Source organism: Mustela putorius, unplaced genomic scaffold (genome assembly GCF_011764305.1).
Source record: "Mustela putorius furo isolate JIRA1106 unplaced genomic scaffold, ASM1176430v1.1 tig00537350_pilon_pilon_pilon, whole genome shotgun sequence".
NCBI lineage: Eukaryota > Metazoa > Chordata > Mammalia > Carnivora > Mustelidae > Mustela > Mustela putorius.
Window position 1 is genome coordinate 2,031,650 of NW_025422471.1, and position 25,571 is coordinate 2,057,220.

Sequence of the window (25,571 nt, forward strand, 5' to 3'; positions counted from 1 at the left end):
ACCCAATTGTGTCATTCCTTCAAACCACACGTGACAAGAGATGGATGGGTGGGAAGGCCGACTTCATTTTGTTTTGTTAAATACTGTGGGTTGGTTTTTTTTCCCCCCAAACCCTGCTTTAAGATGGAACGTATTATTTTAAAGATTTTATAAATGAAAAAGATGCTAAAATAACCTTTTTTTTTTTTTTTGGTCAGATTGTTACTAGGCAGGCTGTTCCCGTGGCAACAAAAGCAACCATAAAAGAGTATTGGGAACTGTCTAGAACATCTTTGACTGCAAAAATGCTGAAATGCAATTGAAAACAGAGCCCTGGTTGACATTTGGACTATACACAACTCTTTTACAACAAAAGAACACAAATAATCCTTCAAATTTGTTCTTCCTGTTGCAGTTTACCAAAATTACTATTTCATTTGATACTGACAATATTGGACTTAAGGCAAAACTGGCATTACTAACTTCATTTAAAAATATTAACTGTTTTGGGGCACCTAGGTGGCTCAGTCATTAAGCATCTGGCTTCGGCTCAGGTTATGATCTTAGGGTCCTGGGATCGAGCCCCGCATCAGGCTCCCTGCTTAGCGGGAAGCCTGCTTCTCCCTCTCTCACTCCCCCTGCTTATGTTCCCTGTCTAACTGTGTCTCTGTCAAATAAATAAATAAAATCTTGAAAAAAATATCAACTGTGTTATAAAACAGGAGCTTCTCCTTGACTTCTTCCTCCTCCTCTTCCTTCTTGTCAAAGGATAGTAACCAAAAAAGAAGTGATTCCTCGTTTGAAAATGGAGAAATCATTTCTCAATAAAAATGATTATCCCCAAATATAAAACAGAGGTATAAACTGTCTTCAACAAAACAGGAAAACAGTTGTAACTTCAGATACAACCGACGAAACAAGCTGTCAAATGAAGAGAGATCTAACAGGAAGATGCCTGGAGAGGATGTCTCTACTCCAGACCTCAAAGTCATCAGACAAAAAGACTCCAAAATAGTGGACATTATCTGAGGGGCAAAACCAATTTCTTGTCTGAGACAATGGAAATGCGGTGGGAATCAGCAATGAGGGGTTTTCTGGATACGGCCTGGGACCACAGAGTAGCGAGTGAGGCAAAGCCAAAGGAGGAGATACAGACATGTCACTTACAAGAAGCTGTCTGTGGATGAGCCAAGAGTGGAGGAAAGAGTCTCCAAGAGGGAGTAGCTCTGCAGTTGTCAATTATTGTTTGCTGGAGAGAATAAAAGGCTAAAACAGCTCTTGCAGAGCCACAATCCTGTCATAAGTAGCTTCCTGAATACCCAGGAAGAACTGTTTGTTCAAAATGCTGCATTACCCACTATATGGCTGTATACCAAATAGGTGAGCTAGAAAGAAACTTATTTCAAGATGAGTGATGAATGAAAATGATCCTGCCTGTTACTCGCACAAACACTCCAAGAAAAGGACAGGAACAGGAGAAATAATAGCAGGTAAAACCATTGTTGATACAGGGGTGCCTGGGTGGCTCAGGCAGTTAAGCGTCTGCCTTCGGCTCAGGTTGTGAGCCAGGAGTCCGAGAACTGAGTCCCTGAGTTCCAGGATCGAGTCCCACATTGGGCTTCCTGCTCAGTGGGGAGTCTCTTCTCCCTCTGCCCTTGATCCTACTTGTGTTCACTCTCATTTTCACTCTCTCTCAAATAAATAAATAAAATCTTTCTAAAAAATTGTAGAGAAAACTATTCATCAGAAAAAAAATTGATCTACTGAAATATATGACCAAATATACTGTCATAATTCAACTTCAGGAAACCAGAAGTTCATCTAGAGATACCACATGGCAACACAACAGAAGGAAATGCAATAGGAGTTTGTAAGAGTTCAGGAAAGAAATGGAAAAGCGAAAAAGCCATCCCAAAACAAATGCCATACCAGAGGAAATACAAAAGGGAGAAGTGAACCTGAGAGAGGGCCAAAAGGGGGTAAGGTAGAAATGGTTTCATCTTGATTAGTCAGGGGTTCAAAATGTGGCATTTAAATTGATAAGCATGTAATAAAGCCATAAAATATTTATAGGCATAAAGCTATACACAAGGAAAACCAAAATAATACAGTCAACTAAAACTGCTCTAGAGGGAAGGCAGGAAAAACGTATACTAATTGGACATTGTTCATAGCAGGGAGTCAACAGCATCTAAAAAATGAAATACATAAATCAAATTACAGTTAAGAAGAAAACCACTAGGGGGACAAAGGAAACCAGAGCAAATACGGATGATACATAATGCAGTGTACAGTGTATATTGTTGATCACTTAACCTTTATTCATCCCTCCACCCCTCATCCCTGACAGAACCCAAATTTTGGTCATATGTCCATCCTTTCTTCACATAATCATGTGCTCAAAGGAAGAATTCTTAACCCAGAGTGATTCTGCTTCTCTAGGGGACATTTTGACAATATCTAGAGACATTCTTGGACTCTCTTTTAGGGGGAGTTACTGGCATTTAGGTTAGAGACCAGGAGAACAGCTTCAGGCCAAAATCCTACGTATGATCTTTCAGGCCTTATCACAGGCAATTACAAAAGCTTTTACATGGGCTTTATGACAGAAAGCTGTCCTCCCCACACAGTCTTTGAAGGGAGCTGTAGTCAAGGACTCGGGCCACCAATGGCCACCAAGCTCATATTCATATCTGCCTTCCCAGCCCTGGCACCTCCATCCAGAGGCCTCCTTCTCAGGGGGACCTTGGCTATGGCAATGTTTGGGCATCGCCACTGAGACCTTCTTACTGGGGAGAGGAGACCAAGATACACTTCTCCTGTTTTTTCTACTTCTAGCCTTTCCTTCTCTCCCCTCCCTGTCCCTGGGTTCATAAAAAGGCAGGAATCTTCTGCTCAGTGCTCCTCAGCAGTGAGACTATTTCCTCCATCCACACTACATGTCCTGTGATTGATCCCTGCCCAGTGCCACTCAGTGGGGGGTGGGGCAGGAGGGAAAAAAGAACAGTGAAGAGCCAGTACTACTTTTCTTTTGGGCCTCTTGCTTATATTATCACAGTAAGTAAACAGAGACTTGATCATTATTTTCATTTTGGCTCATTGTATTAATTGACTACCTCAACCCTTGCAGCCTAGCATAGGAATATTGCTAAACACTGACTAGGAACAGAACAGCCTTCCACAATAAAGCATTAATTGGTCCAAACTATCTACAATGCTGAGGCTTTTGGGGGAACTTGACCCTATCACCAGCTTCAGAGCCAACAAGCCCATAGAAATCTCCTAGAAAATGTTATTCATCCAGGAACGGACAGATGACCAAATAAGTTGGCCCAATCACATGGAAATGAAAGACATACTATTCCATGGGTAAGAGAGAATTTTCTTCAATTTTTGTTGTGTTAGGCATGAACAAGGGAGCATAAAACCCTAACTGCCATGGGAAGCCGTTTTGTGAACATGAGGGAAAACACCTTTGGGATAAAGCTTGTGCAGTGCTATAGGAGTGAGGGAGAGAAGGTAGGTCCTCGAAGACAGTATGGACTGAGAAGACTGTGGCTGGAACCCAACTCCCACCTGCGGACTTGCAGAAATGTGTTCTAAATTTCCTTATGATTTTAAGTTTCAACTGGAGTTTTTCTTACTTGGAGTGAAAAGTATTCTTTTACAAAAAGATAAACAAAATAACAAAAGCAATAAAAATAGAAAGCATTAACCTAAAAGCAAAGGTATATTACATATGAATAGACTACACTAATATATGAAATAAGAGGAATCCTAAAATTGAATCACAAAGCAAAACTCACCATATACTATTTTTAAAAACTTGAAAAAACTGACAAAAATACAAAAAATACAGGGATGAATAAAGGGATATAATCAAGCAAATGCAAGCTAAATTAAAACATCAGTCATAATATTAATATCAGACATTTTAAATTACAGGACAAAAGCACCCAGGGAAACAGCAACAACAACAAAAAATTTTGTTGTAATGATAAAGGTTATACCCACATTGGAAATCTAGCAGTCCTGAATTCATATGCAATGGAAAACACAGCCACATACAACAGAGAAAAAAAATTAAAACCGACCATAAAAGGAGAAAACCCCTAAGTGAAAACTTTCATTTACCTTTGTCTCAAGTTATGCCTAAGCACATGGACCAAACGAAAAGGTTACAGAAAATCTAAATGATATATTTAATCAAAATATAATTTACATATAAAATAATAGATCTTATATAGTTCTCCATTCTCTGAATATAGAGTAGACCTTCAAAACAATTGACCCATATAAAGAAAACGTCACAAGGCAATTGTGTGGTACCCATTATTCTGTACAAAGGGAGAGCTGTTTCTACTTGGACTCTTTATGACAAGTGACTCCTTCAGAAGAAATAGAAAAATTGTTCCCCTGGGTGAGAAGCTGCTAGTGGTGACAGCTCTAGGTACAGTTTATGAAAACTGGAGAGAGGCTAGAGAGGGAGGTGCTGAACCATCGCAGAAATGATCCGCACTTGACTAAGAAAAATACAGGCAGTCGTCTACACTGTCCAGGTAAGTCAAGGATAAAATGATGTAATATTAATGAACACTATACGGAAAGCAAACTTTGATTAGCGCAAAAGGAAATACTGAGGACTTTTCACCAAGGATGAACACCAGACAAAAAGGTAAGATCTTAGTTCAAACTGGCATGAAACTAGATAATAGTGGACATGCAGAGCAGAGCCAGAAAACCTGGAGGGAAATCTGGGTAGTACTGTTCGAAACAGACTTTTGTCTTGTCTCAAGAGTTTTAATGAAGTATTTCTTGAAGAAGTGTACGTTTAACTTGTCTCTCTCCATGTATATACTAAGCACACTGTCACAAGCTCTCTGTCTCTTTACTGTTTTTCTTCTGCCTCCATTTCCTGCTCAAAGGAAACATGAGAACAGCTGTTCAGCACATTTTGCTCCTTAACCTGAGGTTGGTGAAACACGCCTGCCCGCCGCCCCCACCCCGCGAATATTTCCCATTGAGGCTGGACTATGAGACCTCAATACAACCAGGGCAGCAAAAGCCACCAGCACAACTTCAAGGGCAAAGTTAAGTCTGAGTTCAGATGTATGGTTAAGGATGGGAAGAATGAGTAACGTACTCTAAGATCAATACCCCAGAATGGCTGGACAGTTCCTCAGGCAGCGCCTTCTCATCTCTTTGCCAGGTGGAGGATTAGGCTGCAAGCAGTATCTTCCAGTATTTAAAACAAACGAAAAATATACCTTCCAGGGACAGAATCATTTGAGAAACAGATGGTTCAGTCAAACTTCTACTAAATAGTGGTAAGTATAATTTCTTGCTCTTATGTATAAGCCTTTTTGTTGTTTTAGAAAAGGATTAAAAGATTCTTTGAAATAAGACTGTCCAGTCTATACAAAAATATTACTGAGTTTAGTGTCTACAGTCAAATCACAGTTCTTGTATAAAAATGGAAAAAGTGAGCTATGCTGAACTTTTCTAGTTAATTTCTAGGAAATATATTGCAATGTGTATGGCCAACAGCAAGTTTTATTTCACAACTAAGATAGCATTGTTTAATAATAGTTTTCTTCATTTACTTCTATTTTGAAAGCTAAAAGGAAAGATAAAGAATAGGAATAAAAAATAATTTGTCATTTAAGTCACTCTGATACTGGAAATAAAATATTTTAATTCAGTTCCACTTAAAAAATAAAAGGAGTTTCTTACTCCCACACTGAGCACATTAACATTTTCACATACAGAAAGCTTAGGTACATTCAACTGTTTACAAGACATGTCTCCACATAATACAATTACATTCAAGTGAAGTATATAAACTTGTTTAATTATATATATTTGTGACTCCTGTATCTGGTACTTTTAAAACTAACACATAATATGCTTATTTTCTAAAAGTCAATTCTTAGATGATGATCTAGAGTTAGGAGAGTCTCCTGAAAAATTTTAATAGATGTGTTCATATGAGAATTCAGTAATTTCCTGAACATAAGCTTCAAACTAAAGCTTTAGCAATTTAAGTGGCCTGACTGGCAATGCAAGGAATTCTTATCAGGTTGTACTGTTTGGTTTACAGTTTAAGTCATTTCAAGTGGTTTATAATTATTTGTGCATTAGGGGGGAGAAAGCACCAAGGATAATAAATATTTTTTCACATCATAGATGAAATCACAAAACAATGATCTCAATTTCCTTTCAAAATCTAATCATTTGAAAAGAGCATTTATTTCAAATGTTCTGTCTTTAAGCTTTCTTAGTGAGACCAACTGATACACTAGAGATAAGAGTAGAAATGCTAAAAAGAGGTGCTATAGATAATATCTACCAACTACAGAATTCAGACATTTTTCGCACATTAATGATACCCATTTTTGAACTGATTTCCTTAGATCTAAAAAGAACTCTGAAAATAAGTGTAACATTTATAAACTTGTCAACTATATCTCTTTAAAAAAAAACCCTAAAGATGTCTTTCTTCCCAACATATGAAGCAAAATTTTCCTGATGAGCAAAAGCACCTTATGGTAAGGAAATATATAAAGAAAATATTTTCTACAAATTAATATAAGAAATTTATGTGCATAAAGGTGTAGTTATTCCAGCTGTATATGTAATATTTTAAATAACATACAATAAAAAAAACTCAAAGCACAGATTGAAAAAATAACCCATATGTTAATACTCCAGTTTTTAAATATTGCAGCATATATGTAATTCTAACAATTGGGGGAAAAGGTTTCTAATCTAAATGGTCAATGAAATCTCTTTGGAAATACACTCAAAAAAATCTGCATCAGTAATCCTGACTGTCAAATTCTAACCCAAGCTACAGGTTTTCACAGCTAAGATAAAATCCCATGAAAATGAAAGTGGATATAGAGGTCACCTCACAGATTCTTCAGTAAACAGCATTATTGGTGGGACACTGGTACAAGCTATCTAGGCTTTTCTGTCCTTGTCTTTATCAAAGGTACACCGTAAACATAACATTAAGAATGACAGACCTACATCGCTATAGCTTTTGGTATCATAAAATGTTAATAAACATTGTCTTAAACATTTCAAGATCATGAGAAAAGTTCCTTACCTGAATATATACAAAGAATTCTCTAGATTTAACATATTCTAAAATGAATTCAGAGATGTATAAGAGAAACATAAGCTACTTGCTTTGACAGTTTTCAGTCAACGTTTATTATGTGTCCTTTTCTACTGAACATATGACTTTTATATATTTAAGGAGTTCCAGCTTCTGCTAAGATTTCATTTCTTTTTCCCAGTGATCTTTTTGTGTTCATGCATTTCTGTTTTGTTAGTTATATTCTTTTTTCGAGATGAGGTATTAGGAACAACTGCATTAGAAGGTCCGCTGGTAGCTATACAAAAAAAGAAAACTATTGCTTAGATTTTCACAAGAATTCATGTTCAAATAATACTGCTAAGTGATAAAATAATTACTTTATAATTGTGATGTAAATGAAACATTATAAACATTCAATAGAGCATCTTTAACCTTTTAACATTTTAGAATTCAACACTAATACAAAAAAGTAATTTCAATGGGCCATGTTCCCCAAAAATTTTCTTTTCACTCTACATTCTTCCTAGAAAACTAATTTATTCATCATTTTTTTTTAATTTTATTTATTTATTTGTCAGAGAGAGATCACAAGTAGGCAGAGAGGCAGGCAGAGAGAGAGAGAGAGAGAGAGGAGGAAGCAGGCTCCCTGCAGAGCAGAGCCTGATGTGGGGCTCGATCTCAGGACCCTGGGATCATGACCTGAGACGAAGGCAGAGGCTTTAACCCACTGAGCCACCCAGGCGCCCCAATATAGACAGTCTTGATTGAGAATTCATCCTTCTATATCCAAATGAAAATCAAGCCCTAATGAGTTACTAAAAAATTATTCTAAGCCAGATTATACTTCCGGTCCAGATGGGAAGCTTCTGCCACACCAATTCTTCTGCAGATAACAAGTATAAACTCAAGATAAAATATGAAAAACAACTATTTGAAGACACTGCAAAGTAAACAAAAGCAGGCATACAATGGAAAAAATCAACACTTGGAAGAAGGAAACCCATGCTGAGTCCCCACAACACACATACATTTTTGAAAAAGCTTCTGGCCTTAAAAACAATGGGGTGCCTGGGTACCTCAGTCAGTTGAGTGCCTGACTCTTGATTTCAGCTCAGGTAATGATCTCAAGGTTGTGACCACATTGGGCTCTGCTCTGGGTGTGGAGCCTGCTTGGGATTCTCTCTCTCCCTCTCCTTTTGCCCCTCTGTTCCCCACCCTCCCAGCCACCCCCCACCTCCTGTGCCCAGCCCCTAGCTCATGGCTCACAAGCTGTCGCTCTCAAAAAAAAAAAAAAAAAAAGGAAAAAAAAATAAGAAAGAAAGAAAAGAAAAGAAAAGAAAAAAAAAGCTTTTGGCTTGAGGACAGTATCCAGAGTAACTAGTCTGAACCATGTGCAATGACTAAAACTCCAACATAAAACTCATTCTTAGCATTAAGAACCAGAAGATAAATATTGGAACAACTACAGCTGCTTGAAGTCAGGTGGGTGATCCCAGAAAGGGAAAGCCCCCCATTTTTTGTATAAACCCTGATCATATTTATGGCATGAGCAGGGTAAGCACCAAGAAGTCCAGCTGAGGCTAAAAGAAATGAAGTGAAATGTGAGCTATCAATGACTTCAAGGGACACAGTTTTCAATCTGAGTTCCGTCAAGGTTAACTCTTTGCTTTACAAGAACCCAAACAACTCAATAGTCTTGTGAGAAACATAACAACACTTGATCTTAGCCAAAAGGCCGAGAAGCGATGTGAGAAACATAACAAAAATAACAGTCTGGAGTTTATACAACATCTCATTCATAATGTCTAGGACACAATCCGAAATTACTCAATGTATGAAAAAACAGGAAAACATCTTTCTTCTTGAGAATGGATAAATTGATAGAGACCAATCCCAAGATCAGCCAGATCAGTTACGCAAAAATTTTAAAGCAAGCACTTTAACTATACTCAAGAACAAAGGAAAAGATTGCTTATAATGAATAAGAATATAGGAATATAGGAAATCTACAAAGAGAAAAAAATTATAAGAATCAAAAAGTGTCTAAAACTAAAGAATAAGTAAATATCTGAAATAATAATCTACTAGATAGGTTAACAGCAGAATGGAGAGGGAAAAGTGAACATCAATCCAAATTATTTAAAAAAAAAAAAAAAAAGTCCTGGGCAGGCTTGCCATAGTCAAACTGTTGAGACTTTGTCAAAGATAAAGGGAAAATACTCAAAGCAGGAAGAAAAAAAATAATTCATTAATCCACAGCATACAGTGGAACAATTCAAATTAGCAAATACTTCTTATCAGAAACAACGGGAACCAGAAAATCGGAACACCACCTTTTAAATGCTGAAAACAGTAACAACAACAAATGAACAAACAAACATCTTTCTTCCTAGAAGTGTCTATCCAGCCAAACTACTTTCCAGGAATAAAGGTGAAATAAAGACTTTTTCAAATACAGAAACAGATCTGCAGTATAAGAAATGCTAAAAAGATTCAGGTTGAAAGCAAAACCAGATGGAAACAAAGACTTGGAAAATGGAATAAAAACTGCTATGGCTGGGGCACCTGGGTGGCTCAGTGGGTAAAAGCCACTACCTTCGGCTCGGGTCATGGTTCCAGGGTCCTGGGATCGAGTCCCGCATCGGGCTCTCTGCTCAGCGGGGAGCCTGCTTCCTCTCTCTCTCTATCTGCCTGCCTCTCTGCCTACTTGTGATCTCTCTGTCAGACAAATAAATAAAATTTAAAAAAAAAAAACTGATATGGCTAAATCAGTGGATAAATAAAAGACTTTTTTTCTCTTCTTAATATCTTTAAAATACATATATGACTACTTAAAACAAATATTCCAACACTAAATTATAGCCTTTATAATACATGTGGACGTAACACACATCGATAACTTGTGTGTTAAGGATGGGAGGACAGGAAGGTAAACAAACCTATAGTTGCAACGCTTCCCACATTTTGAGTATAAAATTATCTCTAAGTAGACCATGAAAAGTGAGAGATGTGTATTTATAGCTGCCAAGAAAAGAATAATTCAAAAAGATAAAGTTAAAAAGGTAATAGGTAAGTTAAAATAAAATACTAAAAAATACTAAATTAATACAAAACAAGGCAAAAAAGAATAAAAGAATAACAATCAGAATATACAAACAGAAAATATAATAAAATAGTAGATCTAACCCAACCATATCAATAATTACAATGTTAATGAGTTATAAACACTTCAACTATATTGTTAGAATGGTTTTTTTTTAAAAAGCCAAGTGTATGTTGCCTACAACAACAACAAAATAATTTCTTAAATACAAGGACACAGCAGAGAGCAGAGCCGAGGTCCGGACCGCAGCGCGCCCTGAGCTCTCTGCCTCCCCCTGCATGCCAGCCAGAGGCTCAGGGACCCACATGGAGCCTAGCAGCAGCACCCAGAGCAGCCCCAGCAGCAGCGCCATGGCCGGGTAGAACACCTACATCTACAACCTCATGGCGGACGGGACCTGTCAGGACGCTGCCATTGTGGCCTATAAGGACTTGCCCTCCATCTGGGCCGCTGTCCCTGGGAAAACCTTCATCAGCATCATGCCAGCTGAGGTTGGTGTCCTGGGTTGGCAAAGACTGGTCAAGTTTTTTCGTGAACTGACTGACACCTAGAGGCCAGAATTGTTCTGTTATCCGGGACTCACTGCTGCAGGACGGGGAATTTGCCATGGATCTTCGTACCAAGAGCACCAGTGGAACCCCCACTTTCAAAATCACTGTCACCATGACTGCCAAGACGCTAGTCCTGCTGATGGGCAAAGAAGGTGTCCATGGTGGTATGATCAACAAGAAATCCTATGGAAGTGGCCTCCCACCTGCGGAATTCCCAGTACTGACCTCATCTGTCCTTGCCCCCCACCACTCCCCACGGCTTTTGCACCCCTCTCCTTCCCAGACATACAGATTAACACCATTTTTATTTTGGGGGCCATTACCCCACACCCCTTATTGCTGCCAAAACCACATGGGCTGGGGGCTGGGGCTAGACGGACAGACATCCCCCCACCACAAACCTCTCCTGTGTATGGTTGGAAAACATTTCTGGTTTTTTGGGTTTTATTTTCTGAATAAAAAAGTTATACTAAAAAAAAAAAAATGAAGACACAGACTATTTGTAAAAATACTTCATGCATACAGTAAGCATGAGAAATGTGAAGTAGCAAAATTCACAACAGATTAAATAAACTTGAAGACAAACCATTACTAGGAATCAGAGGGAAATTCCATGATGAGAAATGAGTCAATACATTACGAAGTCATATCGAATATATATGTACATAATAAAAAAGCTTCAAAGCACAGAATAAAAACTGACTGAATTAAAGGCAGAAACAGACAATTCCACAGTTGAGTGAAAACTGCTCTCTAAGCAACTGATAAAACAGTGAGGAAACTTTTCTCCTATGCACTTGTTACCACCCCTCAAAATGGTAAAGATACAGAAGATCTGAATATGATTATCAGCAATTCTGACCTAATGGGTACTGATAGAACATTACATTACTGAACTATGGAATAAAATTTCTTTTCTAGTGCTCTTGATACATTTAAGATGTACCAAGTCCAAATGGTAAGCCATAAAAAAGTTTCACATTTAAAAGACTGCAATCCGTGTATGTTACAAAACAGCGTATGTTTTGTAATTGCAATGCAATGAAACAAGGAATTAGTAATAAGATCAAATCCCCACCCCCCAAATATTTAGAAATTAACCAATATGTTTCTAAATACTCCATGACTCAAAGAATAAATCACAACGTAAATTAGAAAATATTTTTAACTGAATGAGAATGAAAATAAAATTTAACTTTTGTGAGGTGTAGCTAAAAGAGGGAAATTTACAGCTTTAAATGTTTATATAGTAAGAGAAGAAATGTCTCACAAAAAGTGATTTAGAAACTAGAAATAGGAAATAAATATAAAATAAGTAGAAGGAAGGAAGAAAATATTAAAGAGTGGAAATCAATAAAATATATAACAAACAGCTAAAATCTAGCTCTTTGAAAACACCAACAGAATGGATAATTTCCTAGTAAGGGTAATAAAGAAAAAAAAAACCCACAACACAAATTATCAGTATCATGAATTATAGAAGTTATTACCATATTCATTAAAAGGATAATAAAGTAATAAGAAAGTTGACAACTTAGATAAAATGAACAAATTCCTTGAAAACTGCAAGTTATCAAAGCCATCACTAAAATGAAACAAAATTAATTCTATCAAAATTTAAGAAATACCCATCTTACAAATACTCATTCAGAAAATAGAAAGAGGAAGAGATACTACCCAAATTATTTCATGAAGCCAGAATCAACCTGCTACCAAAATCTAAAAGACATTATAAAAACAAAGAAAACAAACAAAAAACCCAACTAAAGACCAGTCCCTATCTTTCACCAATGCAGGTGCCCAAATCCTCAAAGTCAAACTGAATTCAGCAACATGTAAATAAATTATTCATCATGACCAAGTAAGGTTTATCCCAGAAATGCAATATTGGCTTTTAGTGGCTTATATTTGGAAAGTCAAATACAATACCATTTCATCATTATTTAAAAATGCTTATGAAATAATGCATTTATTATGTGTCTAATATATAGAAAACAACAATGTACCATGATTCAAAGAGTATTCAAGTCCGAGGTCTACCAATTAACAGTTATGTGAACAGGAGTAAGTCACAACCTCTCTGTAACTTTTCATCCATAAAGGCATGGCCATGGGCCATGTTTAGAAATATAAGAGTAAAAAAGCTCTTTGCATAATAAAAAACTATATAAGTGTTAGCTTTGAGTTACATATGGAATATACCATAATTTATATTTAAGATACTCAGATATTAAGTTTTATATTTAAGATTATATTTAAGATTTCAGTTGTCTATACCTGCATATTCTGATTATTTAGAAGGTACTAAGTTTAAATATATTTAAGATATTGTCTTTAACTTATTAAAGCCTGATAATCTGACAGAGCTATAATTAGGTATAAATATCAAGTCAGAAGTAGAGTGTCATCAGAGCTCTTGTTTTGGTAATCCTATAAATATATCACCAGTGGAGGGGGCTGGATTGGGTCTTCAAGAGTGGGAAGTAATGGGAGAACATTTTAGAAGAAGAAAAATGACCTGAGTATCACAGGGATTTATTTGGGGGGAAGTGAAGAGAATAGTCTGCAACACTGTAACAATAACAGCAGCTAACATTTAGTGAGTGTTTACTGCTAGGTCAAGTACTTTATAATATTATTGGATTCATTTCTGACAACCATTAAGAGGCACTGTTACCTTGATGTTATGACTATGAAACCAAGAATCAGGGAAGTTAAGTAACATACCCAAGATCATATAACTAACAAGTAGTAGAGTTGAGATTTTAATCTAGGTTCCTCCCACTCCCAAGCACAAACTGTTAACCAAAAGAATATTTGAGCGCACTACCATGAGGCAAAGAATTAAGAGATTTCCAGTGAGGATACAGTCAAAAACTCAGAGCTGCCTAGAATTCTCTGAAGAAAAGAAGTATAGGTTAAGAAAAAAAAAGAACAGCTGAATGTCCTTATTTAGTATAGGAAAGTAGGAAGAAGGACCCTCAAACAAGAAGAGTAGAAGAATCAGATACAGGTAAAGAGCACCAAGACAGAGTACACTGTGGAAGTCAGAATAAGATACAGTTTCAGGAAGGATCAATCACACAATCAAATATGGCCAAAACTAAAAACAGAAGAAAGTTGGGGCACTTGGCTGGCTCAGTTGGTAGAGCATGACTCTTGATCCTGGGGTTGTGAGTTCAAGCCCCAGGCTGATTACATTACTTAAAAAAATAAAATCTTAAACACACATACACACACACACACACACACACACACACACGGAAACAAACAGAAAAAAGTTGATAAAAGATAGTTGAATTTGGTATTCTTACCATTAGACTGAGAATGGAAAATTAAGACACTGTAAAGGAAGACAAAAAAATTTCATATAAAAGGACTAAAATAATGCCTAGACTCAAAAGAAAAGCAAAAAGAGTTCATAAGTTAGTTTGCAGAAACATGTAAGTATGAAATAATTTTTATTAACAGATACAGGGGTGGGAGAGCCAAAAGAGAAAAAAAATACAAATACATCAATGGACTACCATAACAGTTTTTAACTCTAGGAATTGTAATGATCTTTCGTAAAAATAGATTTTAACCCCAAAAAGCAAGCTATTTTTACTCCTCTGATTGCTATACAGAATCATAAATTCACAAGCAGTCCTAACCTGGCTTGCTGCTTGCTTTCGTACCCTTTAAGGTAGCTGGTGGTGTTGGGAGGATCTTTGCAGGCGTATAAGTATTTAAAGTTATTTTTCTTCTCATTACTGGACTGGAACGTGAAGCTGTAGAGGCTGAAAGAAAAAAAAACACAACAGATATGGCAGTTCAGTAATTTCCTGCCAAGTCTTTACATTTTAGAAGTTTCTAATGACATATTTAGTGGACTTATGAATATACATTACAGGAGAAAATAAACAATGTAAGGTTTAGAGAGTAAATTCAGCAAAATCATCTTTCCTATAAAAAGTTCTCTCATGCTCTTAGCCAAATAGATGTTTTGTTTCTATTGTAAATAATTAACATTTAACAGTATTTACTAAAGGTATGCCATGGGGCGTCTGGGAGTGCTGGGATCAAGTCCTGCATAGGGCTCCTAGCTTCATGGGGAGTCCGCTTCTCCCTCTGACCTACTCCTCTCTCACGTTCTCTCTAACTGTCTCTCTCTCAAATAAATAAATAAATAAAATCTTTAAAGGTATGCCAACAAGAATAGAGCAAAAGACATAATTTTATCCTGCCCTGACAGAAACTCAGATTCTTAAGGGATGGTGAAGAGCTTATGACACTTTTATTGCCTGATTAAAAAAAAAAAAAAAAAAAAGACAGGGTGCCAAATTGTTTTCCCTTAAAAATATGAGGTGGAGATTCAGGGATAGATAATTCATGAACACTATGGTCTATTAAACTATTCTGGTTAAGAATAAATTAATATGATTATAAGTAATAAATCAAATTGTCTTACTCTATTACCTAATTGAGATTTATCTTAATGCAAGGGAATTTTAAAGAATTTTTTTTTCTTTCTAAGCAAGGTGGGGCAATTAAGAGGTGTAAAAAGGAAAAGTAGGGGTAATTCTTAAGAATAAGCTTCTCTGGGGAAGGATAGGCCAGAACCAGTTAGCTACTGGCATGAGCTTCTGAGTTCCCAACCAAAAGGAGGTGGAGAGTTAACAAAATACAAGTTGCCTGTTTTTGTGATTTTTTGGGGGGGAGGACCTGATAGCAATAAACAGCATGTCTCTGAAAAATATGTGAGCCAATAACACCGACTGTGCCTTAGATGGCTGATATCTATCTACACTGAATGAATATAAATCCCATTGGTGGAAGCTCCAAGTAGTCATTAATGACATAATACACAAATGAAGAAAAAATCCTTAAAGTACCATGTAAGGCACTACATTGCTACCAAGCTCTTTCCCGCTTGCATATTTTCATCCTGTTAACTTCCTTCTTTAACTTATCCAATTAGCATTTCCACACCTCCTCCCCATCAGATATTGTTAGTGTCCCATTTTAAGCTATCTACTAGTTAGCACGGAATTAAATTTGTCCTAAGTGAGGAAAAAGACTTTCTGAGTGACAGAGGATTAACAATGTCAGCTTCTTTATTATAAACAGCACAAAATCAATATAGTCTACATCATGATACAAATTCCCTGACAGTTCAGGGAATTAAGTATAAGTAATGTAAATGTACTATGATTATTATTAATTCTGCAATTACAGTATAAAATATTAAATTAAAAAAGTTAGTCAGGGGAAATTGGAAGGGGAGGTGAACCATGAGAGACTATGGACTCTAAAAAACAATCTGAGGGGTTTGAATTGGCAGGTGGGTGGGAGGTTGGGGTACCAGGTGGTGGGTATTAGAGAGGGCATGGATTGCATGGAGCACTGGGTGTGGTGAAAAAATAATGAATACTGTTATGCTGAAAATAAATAAAAAATAAATTAAAAAATAAAAAGTCAGATAACTTTTAATTGGCATCTATTTTCTTTACTATTCAAAAAGAATGAAAAAACCATATACTTTAGAAGACCTGGGTTTTAGTCTTGCTTGACCACTAACTGCTTGATTTCCTCAATGGTATTCTAAGTTTTTTTCTTTAAACAGTAAATTTTTCCCAAATGAAATCTTAAAACAAAATGGATAAAAAGAGATACTCTGGTTGAAGCAGCCATGCAAGACATAAGGCCTAACCATTCAGCGTCGTCGTCCTCATGGAACTTCCAAAAGCTCTTGGGAATACAGACTGAAGACCAAAGAACCAGATGGACTCTAAGGTTTATCCAATTCTATGAACTGTGTTAACTGTATTTACGTTCTCCTCTAGTCCCCTTAGTAAGCAATGGCAGGAAATTTTAAGAAAGCTACAGGTTGGGGTACAACTTATATCCATGATTCAGAGAAGAGCTAATCTGAACTGGAAAAGGAATTTGATATCCTTCTTTTCATTAATATACCTCAATAATATACTCTGATGAACTGAATTCACTAACCCCAGAAATAAAGCCAACATAATGTAACAGCATCACAGAAATGAATGCACCTTCAAAGATGATCCTTTTTTGTAAATATTCCACAATTCTCTTTCCAAAAAAACCCAGAAGTCATTATTGCTATTTTCCTTAAGTCATTCACTGAAAATCTTCTAAAGTCTAACTAGCATTGATATCTATCCTAAGTTCTAATTTAATAATCAGAATATTTCTTTCATCTCTATTTTAAGATCATAAAACCTTAGCCCAGGGAAGAAGTGAAACATCAAGTATAAAGAGGGTAAAGGGTAAATGAGAATTCATTCAGGTTCTCTAATGCAGTCTGAGGAAAAGCACTGTCCATTCTATCACCTAACAGAGAAGAAAGGCATCTGAACATGCTTTGTTTTCCTAACTTTGACTTCATGGAGAAGTTATTTCATTTGCAGTATTATTAGTTCCCAGAATCAGAATAATTCATATGAAAATTCTGAAATTAAAACCTACTTCCTAAAACCATTTCTAAAAGTATTTTAGAATGCCCCGATATCTCTCCATTATCATTAATGATTCAATGTTGACCTCTACTACCAGAAGTGGAGAAAAAGGGAAGCCCACTATACTGCAGAAATGCAGGGGCACCATTCCGACAGAATACAATGTGAACAGAACTCTCTAGAATAATACAGTGTGGTAGCCAGAGAAGAGAACCCAGCAACACGTGAAAGTGGCTTTCATTCCAAGCCCTCCAGCTTCATTCTTCAGAGCAACAGATTTACAGTATGCAACTTACGAAAAGGAGAAAAGTATACATTGAAAGACTGTGACTTTCCAAAGATATGATTAACCCCAGCAAGATTCTTAACAGAGCAGAGCATGCTCTCCCCAAACTGTATGCTTCCTAAAGTTCCAACATGCTGACGGATCCTATTGAGCTGAGAATGATAGCAGTCAACTGACTTCTCACACCCCAAAAGGTAGCTCTACAGGTTTCCCAAAATGATGTCCCTTACAACAGTGCTAAAGAATGTGTCACCAAAATTATGTTTTTTCAAAAAATAAGTTTTGGAAAATCTAGGTATACAGCTTTCCTGACAGAAGAATCTTAGCTATTTCTACACAAATATAACTCTATCTCTCTAAAGGGAGGGGGAATATAATAAACAGTTTCCAAAACTTCCTGAGCCATGAATCCCTTTTCTTCATACAATGAATGAACATTTTCAGAATTATTTTCTGAGGAATATAACTTGAAAACCCTTCCGTCCTAATCTGTTCTCTTTAGTCCAGAGTGCCTTCTCAGTCAGTATGACTACTTATCAAAGGTGTTGTGGGGATGGGCATGTGTGCCTGTGTAGGTTAATGACAAATGATATTTTGTAATTTTTTTAAAAGCTTATTATAAAATGACACACAATATGAAAAAAAAAAAAAAAAGACCACGACTCTATACTGTTGACTTCTATTCCTGGGTCTTTTTTTTTTTTTTTTTAAAGATTTATTTATTTATTTATTTGACAGAGAGAGAGATCACAAGTAGGCAGAGAGGCAGGCAGAGAGAGAGAGAGAAAGAGAAGGAAGCAGGCTCCCTGCTGAGCAGAGAGCCCGATGCGGGGCTCGATCCCAAGATCCTGGGATCATGACCTGAGCCGAAGGCAGAGGTTTTAACCCACTGAGCCACCCAGGCATCCCTATTGCTGGGTCTTAGATTTTTTTTTTCTTTTTCCTTTCTGGAAGGAGAAAGATTTTTGGGAGGAGTCACGAAAAGCGCCACACTGCATAGTAATTACACTAAAGAATTCCAAATAATCTTCCTCTATACCCCCTTTTCTCCTAAAATTCTATTCACTACCACTACTTGAGTTTGTTATTATATTTCTTTTTATATTCAGATAGTATCTACTGCCACAAAATGATATAATAATAATAATAATAAAATAATTTTCCTACAAATTTCAGGGGTCTTCCTTTGAACTTCACTTGATGGAGAAGCAATGGAAGCAAGAAATTCATCCACCTGCTTTAAAGACAGGGCATTGTGAAGAGTCTCTAGAGGACAAATAGATGGTACCATGGAATACAATTCAAAGCCTGAAAAAAAGAAAGAAAAAAATTTGGATATTTAAAAAATCATTACATAAGGAAGACAACCACTGCTTTGAACTATGCGGGTTAGGTCTTTCCAATCTATCACATGCAAACACACGAGATCTCTGAAGTCATGACGCCAGATGCTATGCAATATGGGATTGGAACAAGATGTGACAAAGATTTCATTTTAAATGTAATCACATAGTATAGCATGCACACAATTTCATTCTATATTTTGGTAAAATTTAAGAATGATACTTAAAGGAAAAAACCTGGGGGTGGGGAGAAGCAGAAAACATTATATTGTTTCAGTTTTTACTTTAAAATTTCAGGTCTACTTGAAAGGTGAATAAGTTGATGCCATAATGTGTCCCTGATGCCAGAATGCTAAAATTAACCTCTTATTGAAGAATAATTATGTTGTAATTACTTGTGAAGAGTGATTTAAATTAGCTTTTCTAGTCATACCAAGGCCAACGACTCTCTAGTGTGACCTGTAAACAACATTCATTCATTTATGCTGAAAATGAAAATTCAAAACATTTACCTACCTTTTTGAATTAACTCAATAATGCTATTGTTGAAATTGCTAGTTGAGTAAAGTCAAGCCAAGTAAAAAGCAATACAAAATACAGACATGTTTGCATTCAACAATGGCACAGAAATACAAAAATTCCATGAAACAAATCATGCACATATATATTATTAATACCATCAGTGAAACAAAAATGCTTAAATACAGTTTTTTTTAATAAATAGGATATAGGTTATTTGCTTTTTATATGAATAGCCTGTTCATTTAAACTTTATTCAACGGAATGGCTTTTAAAATTGCTTTCATATACAACTGAAATAATAGGTCCTTCTGCAGCTATTCTTTGCAAAATACGAACTAATTTTCCTCCAAAGGAAATACTTTTAACACTTAAATTAAGATTTTCTATAAAGGCTAATATGATTAAATAAAAATTAAAAATCAAACTCAAATAGACTGCAAAACTCTCTGCTTCAATAGGCATGTGTTCATTTTAAACTTGGCTGATTGTTTACTTAATTTGGGGAGGAAAGAGTGACCCGAGAACTGCCTAAGTCTTGGCTGAAGTAGGGAAAGTATGGTTGAAAGAGAATGGAGTCTTCCTATGAAAATAAGAAGAAGGTTTATAAAACCGGTTTGTTTGATTTTTCAGGTATCAAACCAAAGCATGACGTAACATTACATATACTCAAAAACAAAACAAAAGAGAAACTATACCGTAATAGCAGTTAAAGCACCTAAATTAAGCACTAAAAAAATTAGGTTTGCACAAGTATTGTTTTTTACAGTACAGGATTCATGCAAATACACGCAAACCCTTTCTTGGCATTACACGAAACTTAACGATGTGATTTTTTTTCTCCTCTAGTCAGAATGTTTTGTAACAACTATTTCCTTGCATTTGCCTGTTAGATTTCCTAACAGGCAAATAACAATACAGTAAGTTCCTCTGGTGACATATTTCCCCACTTATCTTTAGTAAACTTTGCATTTAATGCACAAGGAAAGGGTTAGCGCAGCAATTTAAAAAGCCACCCTGCTGTCATGTTTAGAAGCTATGAAAACATACCACTGGAGCCTAGACATTCCACAGAGGAAACGGACCAGCACCTATAGAGGTGTAGGTGTTCTGCACAGAGGCCCAGAAAACAAGGTAAAGCACTGTCAGAAGATACTTGTTTCACCATGTTCCTTGAACTAAAGATGAAGGGAGGGGTAAGTCCATGATATGTATTAAGATGGAAATAACATAAACGTTAGGGGAAATAAAAAGTGAAAGAGTCAAATGACAATTCATAGGACAGATAAGACAACACAGTATTAAAAAGAAAAAAAAAAGAATCTTGAAAACCCGAAAGAAACATTTCTAGAGTTGAAAAGAATGCATTTTACATGCATTAAGTCACACATGTGGAAAACCCACATGTGGGGTCTTAGCCAAAGTCTCGGCCAAAGGAATATAAAGTTACTCCAGTTTCTGTTAAATTTCACAAACTTTTTTTAAAGCTTCAGTAAACACAGATTCCTCCTATAAATAAAACTTGCAATACTGGCTATAAATACATAAGCAGTCCACACAAAAACTACAGTCAGTCTTAAACCTGCAATGTCACTTCTTAGGATTTTGTGACTTCTGTGTTTCTTGTGACTTTGGTTTTTCTTCTAAGAGGTTCTTAGAAGCTGCAGCTGTATCAAGTAAGGATCTTTTTCTTCAGAAAGTAGCATTTAAAGAGCTACAAGGGATGGAAAGCACATTAGGCTTTAAGGCCAAGTTTTCTCTTGTTTGAGGATGAGATCTTCTTACTCCACCTCCAGGAAGTATTTAAGTGCACTGTTACTTAAGTGTGTTGTTAAAGGATCCAGACAGGGGAGAGTGACTATAAGCTGTGTTTAACCCTTTCGTTTCATAGAAGTTTTTGAAAGACCTGACTCGAGTTTTTGAAAGATTTATTTGCAGTTAAAAAGAAAAAAAAAATTTCTAGGGGACCAAAGCAACTTCACTCCGAAGAAAAGCAAAAATCTGTATGTTTTCCTTTAAATTCTTTGATCCTCAGTTATTTAAAATGATCAGTAAATAATCCCTTTTGTCCCAGAAGAACAAGCTCTGTGTAAGAAAGCAGTAGTAGTGCAAGGATTCAGTTTATCAAAATGGGCACGAAACATTTTATTGTTAGCCTCAGAAATTTAATTTAATTGAATTAGATTTCTAGATTTTCAGCTAGTCTTCTTCCTATCCTGAGTTCTCCAAATTTTAGCAAAAAACAGTGGTACCAAAAAAAACAACAACAACACAAAAAACGCCAAAACTGGTTGCTTCACCATAGCAAACCATATTGCCATATTGCCACATGAGAACAAAGTGAGGGCTAGATGAAGTTTTCAGACTGCTCCAGACCAAACACAGTTTTGCTTTAGACAAAGAGCCACAGATAAATGATGTTACACAGTGAAATCTGCATCTCCTAGTTCCCAAGAACTTTTCAAAGACACATCTCATTTGGCTATTTGACAAGCGTGTCTCTGTATTTCTTTAAGTAACTAAATAAAACAACCACGTGATCAGAAAACAAATTAGGAAAAAAAATTAAAATGATTAAGAATTAAAAAGAAAACAGAATACTAATTGTATTTTTAAAATTTGTGTAGACTGATCACTTGAGAAATTAGAAGGGATTTTTAGGTGCTAATTTAGTATTAAAACTCATCATCATTGTGGTCATTTAAAAGTTTGATGAGTGATGTTAAGTGATTATGTAAATTACAGCTGAAAAGGGGAGCTAGACAGTATCAATGCTTCAGGTGAGTAAGTTGGAATTATATGCCAACTGAAATTAAGAATGAAGAAATGAATGATACTGTATACCCCACAGTTTGAAATAAAAGAAAAATAAAAAAGGATGAAGCAGGGGAATATCTTTTAAAATAAAAGCAAAACGTACCATTGGTTGGGTGTCGAGCAAATGAGATAGAAAACCTTTTAACAGCAGAACCGCGTGTGGCGTCTGAGAAAGAGAAAAACAGGTACCTGAAATTCATAACAGCTACCAAAAGAAGAACACTTAAAAAAAGAGAGAAAAAACAAATATATAAGGAGGTTAGAATTAGGTAACATGCAGAAGGGAATGAGAGAGGGTACTGTTAAAAGTAAAATGGCTTGATGATAGAGGCAAAGTGTTTAATGAAATATACAAAAGAAAGAAAAGCGGGATGAGCCAGCAATTCTGGTAAATCCATGTTTTGCTGACTTAAGTAAATTTGTGGATATATGAGAAAACATTTTAAATAAAGCTAATCCTGAAAGGGCTAATAAATGTTCCTATTAACAGGCACGAGCTTCCACGAGCCTCAAAAGACAATCTGAATATTAACACTTAAGGTATTTTAACAAGAGTGAGAAGCTCTCCAACTAGGGATTCTAAAATATTCTCATCCTATGTTTATTTTATAAAAGTATTGCCAAAATATCTTCTTCTACTTATAAACGTTCTGTTTACTTTATTTCATTTAGATCACTGTCAATAAGTAAAATGAGGGATAACAATGAATAAAAGTTTAAAAGATCAGAGACTTATTCTTTATAATATGGCTTACTTACTGTCCATAAGACCAATACATATGATGCAGTTCTAAATTTCACATTTCAACAAACTAGTCATTGAATAAGTACTGTGTGTCTAACTACAATTAATTCTGATGAAACACAGATCCAAGCTATGGACAAGAAAGCAGTGATTGTCATTTAGGCGCTAGGTGTCATCAAAGGGAGCTAGGATTCTAGTTGAATCAGTCAGTGGACTTAGGCTTGCCTTTGAGAAGTACTGTATGTTTATGGGTGTGTGCATGGGTGTGCATATGAATCTGTGTGTGCATATGTGCACATACCATCTATGCAGCCAGAAGAAGTCAGCTTTTTACGATGAGTACGAGCATAATCCTGTAGGTTAGGTGCGCTTGAAGAACCCCCGAGCACCGAGGTGCTAAACAGGCCCGCACAGTGAGACCCTGATGGGAGTTAGAGAAAATACATACACAACGGGTGTTCTTCCATTCACAATGGGAATTCATGCAGCATGCAATAACATGGCTCTTACCACACTTATCTGGCAGTGCCTTCAATAGACTCACAATTCACTTGTAATGTCAACTTTAATATAATCACCACCACCATTTATCGTATGTACAAATAAAGGTATTTAACACTGGGTAAAAGGTTGCCTTTGAGGAAAATAATATAACTATACCATAACTAGACATATACATATAAAAAGTACTAAAAATACTACCACAGGAATTAGTTTAGGTTGATAAGGGATTCAGTTTGCATGAGGTCATATAAAAAACCTCTCCTAGCACAAGTCTAGTCATAACAGATCAGTATTTTTTAATGTATGTCTATAAATGAAGAATCTTTTCTGATACCCCTGAGTTAAGAATCATCAGTATATGTTACAATATGTTACAAAATAAAGCAAATTACTAATCTGTGAGAAGACCATGTGAGAACAATTCCTTGTAGGTCATCCAGGCCTAAATCACCTTAAGTTTCTAATACTTAAATGACTTCAGATCTTAATTAATAAGACCCCATGAAACACATTATTAGCAAATAAAACATAGCCAGTATAAAATGATGTTTAATTTGTAGCAAAAATCTTTATACCCAAGGAAAACTTTTACCACTTGGTAAAGTTTAAAAAAATTTCTATCAAATACATTATGATACATAAAGGAAGATAATGTGGGAATATTAGAAGCTATCAACATTAGCTGTGTGTATTAACTAAAGAAGATCCCCAAGTAAATAGTCATCAACAAAGAGTTCATATACTTAGTATATAGATCAAAGTACATAAAAAGTTGAACCTTATTCATGCTTTATTAAGCTTATTAAGACAAGTAATCATAGAGAAAATACTATGCCATTACCTCATATCGTTTACCAACCATGAGCTTAAAACTAGTTAAGTTTAGAAAGGTCCTTTTCAATGTTGCTTCGCAACACTTTTTGCAAAGAACTAGTTACGTTCCATAGGTCAATAATGAATAACAACTGCACTTATGCATTAGTTTTGCTTTGGTTTTCCTTAGGAGATAATCAAAAGGAAAATCAATATACCAAGAAAGGGTTTAAAACACTCCCACTTAAAAATTTTTTTTTAATCAGAAAAGAAGCTTCTTTTTTTTTTCTTTTTAGTAGAAGTTTCTTTTTTGTTTGCAATAGCATATATACAATCTTATCAACTGGGGAAAATGAAGTTTCATTCCTAAATTAAAACATTTTGGGATTTTGATTTATAGAATACAAGATTAAAACTAGCATTGGCAACTGGACTAAGTAGTTCACACTGCAGACAGTCAAAATAGTTATAAATCAAATTAAATGCTATTCCTCGTTCATTCTATTGAAACTTTACTGTATACTTTGAGTCGTACAATATTTTTTAATTAGTATGTGTTAAGATTAAAACTAAAGCATAGCATTTGGTCATGCTTTCATCACTGAAATTTTACGTATGTGCAAAAGAGGGAGTTGAAGAAGGTTTGGAATATAATTTCCCTTTAGACCACGTACCTACAGTAGGGTTCTGCTTCTGTTCCACAAGAGTTCTTGGTGTTCGCAGGTAATTAGCATTTTCAGATACAACCTGTAGAAGCAAAGCAAAATAAATGAGGCAAAACAGTTAAATCAATTAAAAAGTCCATACTTCATTTGAAGCCTGTTCCAGACAGACAAAGGTTAATAAGCTGTATGATAAATATTAGTAGAAGTACATAAAACATGAAAGATCATGCAAGATCCCCTTCTGAAGGGAGTCCATTTCATATGAAGTCCTTGCAATGAAGTGGTGCGAAGCAGGCATTCAGAATGAAATATCATGTATGAAACAAGACAGATGAAAAGAAACAATTAATAGATTGATATAATTTCACTCTTAAAAGAAGCCAAATGCCCACTCTTACACAGCTCCTGTATTTGAAGGGGGGAAAAACAATCACAAACAAAAGAAAAGACAGACAGAGACTGTTGAGGTCACCATACAATTACTGATCCATGCACGGGCTTTATCAGAGTAACCTTTAAATATTCACAGCCTTAATGGATACCATAATCCCTTTTCCTATAATCAAATGCATTATATTTCCAAAAGGAAGTTGCTGAAATTCTTGGGAAAGTCATGTATAACAGCAGACCTTCCATTCTTAAAGCAAAAAAAAAAAGCAAGAAAATTCTATTAT

The 25,571-nt window shown here is 35.7% G+C and overlaps 1 protein-coding gene and 1 pseudogene across 15 annotated transcripts in view; one reads left to right on the forward strand and one right to left on the reverse strand.

The window, feature by feature from the left end:
- Positions 1–5,654: 5,654 nt before the first annotated feature.
- PPIP5K2 (diphosphoinositol pentakisphosphate kinase 2) overlaps positions 5,655–25,571 on the reverse strand; it is a 73,762-nt gene continuing 53,845 nt past the window's right edge. For 7 of the 15 annotated variants that reach the window (XM_045074513.1, XM_004769275.3, XM_004769281.3 and 4 more), the window contains 6 exons: positions 24,907–24,979; positions 23,217–23,336; positions 22,274–22,336; positions 18,659–18,799; positions 14,392–14,517; positions 5,655–7,379 (listed from right to left, as the gene is read on the reverse strand). In XM_045074513.1, coding sequence (XP_044930448.1) covers positions 7,267–7,379; positions 14,392–14,517; positions 18,659–18,799; positions 22,274–22,336; positions 23,217–23,336; positions 24,907–24,979 — 636 coding nt within the window. In that variant the 3' untranslated portion in view covers positions 5,655–7,266. The remainder of the gene's footprint in view (positions 7,380–14,391; positions 14,518–18,658; positions 18,800–22,273; positions 22,337–23,216; positions 23,337–24,906; positions 24,980–25,571) is intronic. The other 8 variants (XM_045074518.1, XM_045074515.1, XM_013044173.2 and 5 more) reach the window with 2 other exon arrangements.
- LOC123390435 lies at positions 10,538–10,962 on the forward strand (annotated as a pseudogene).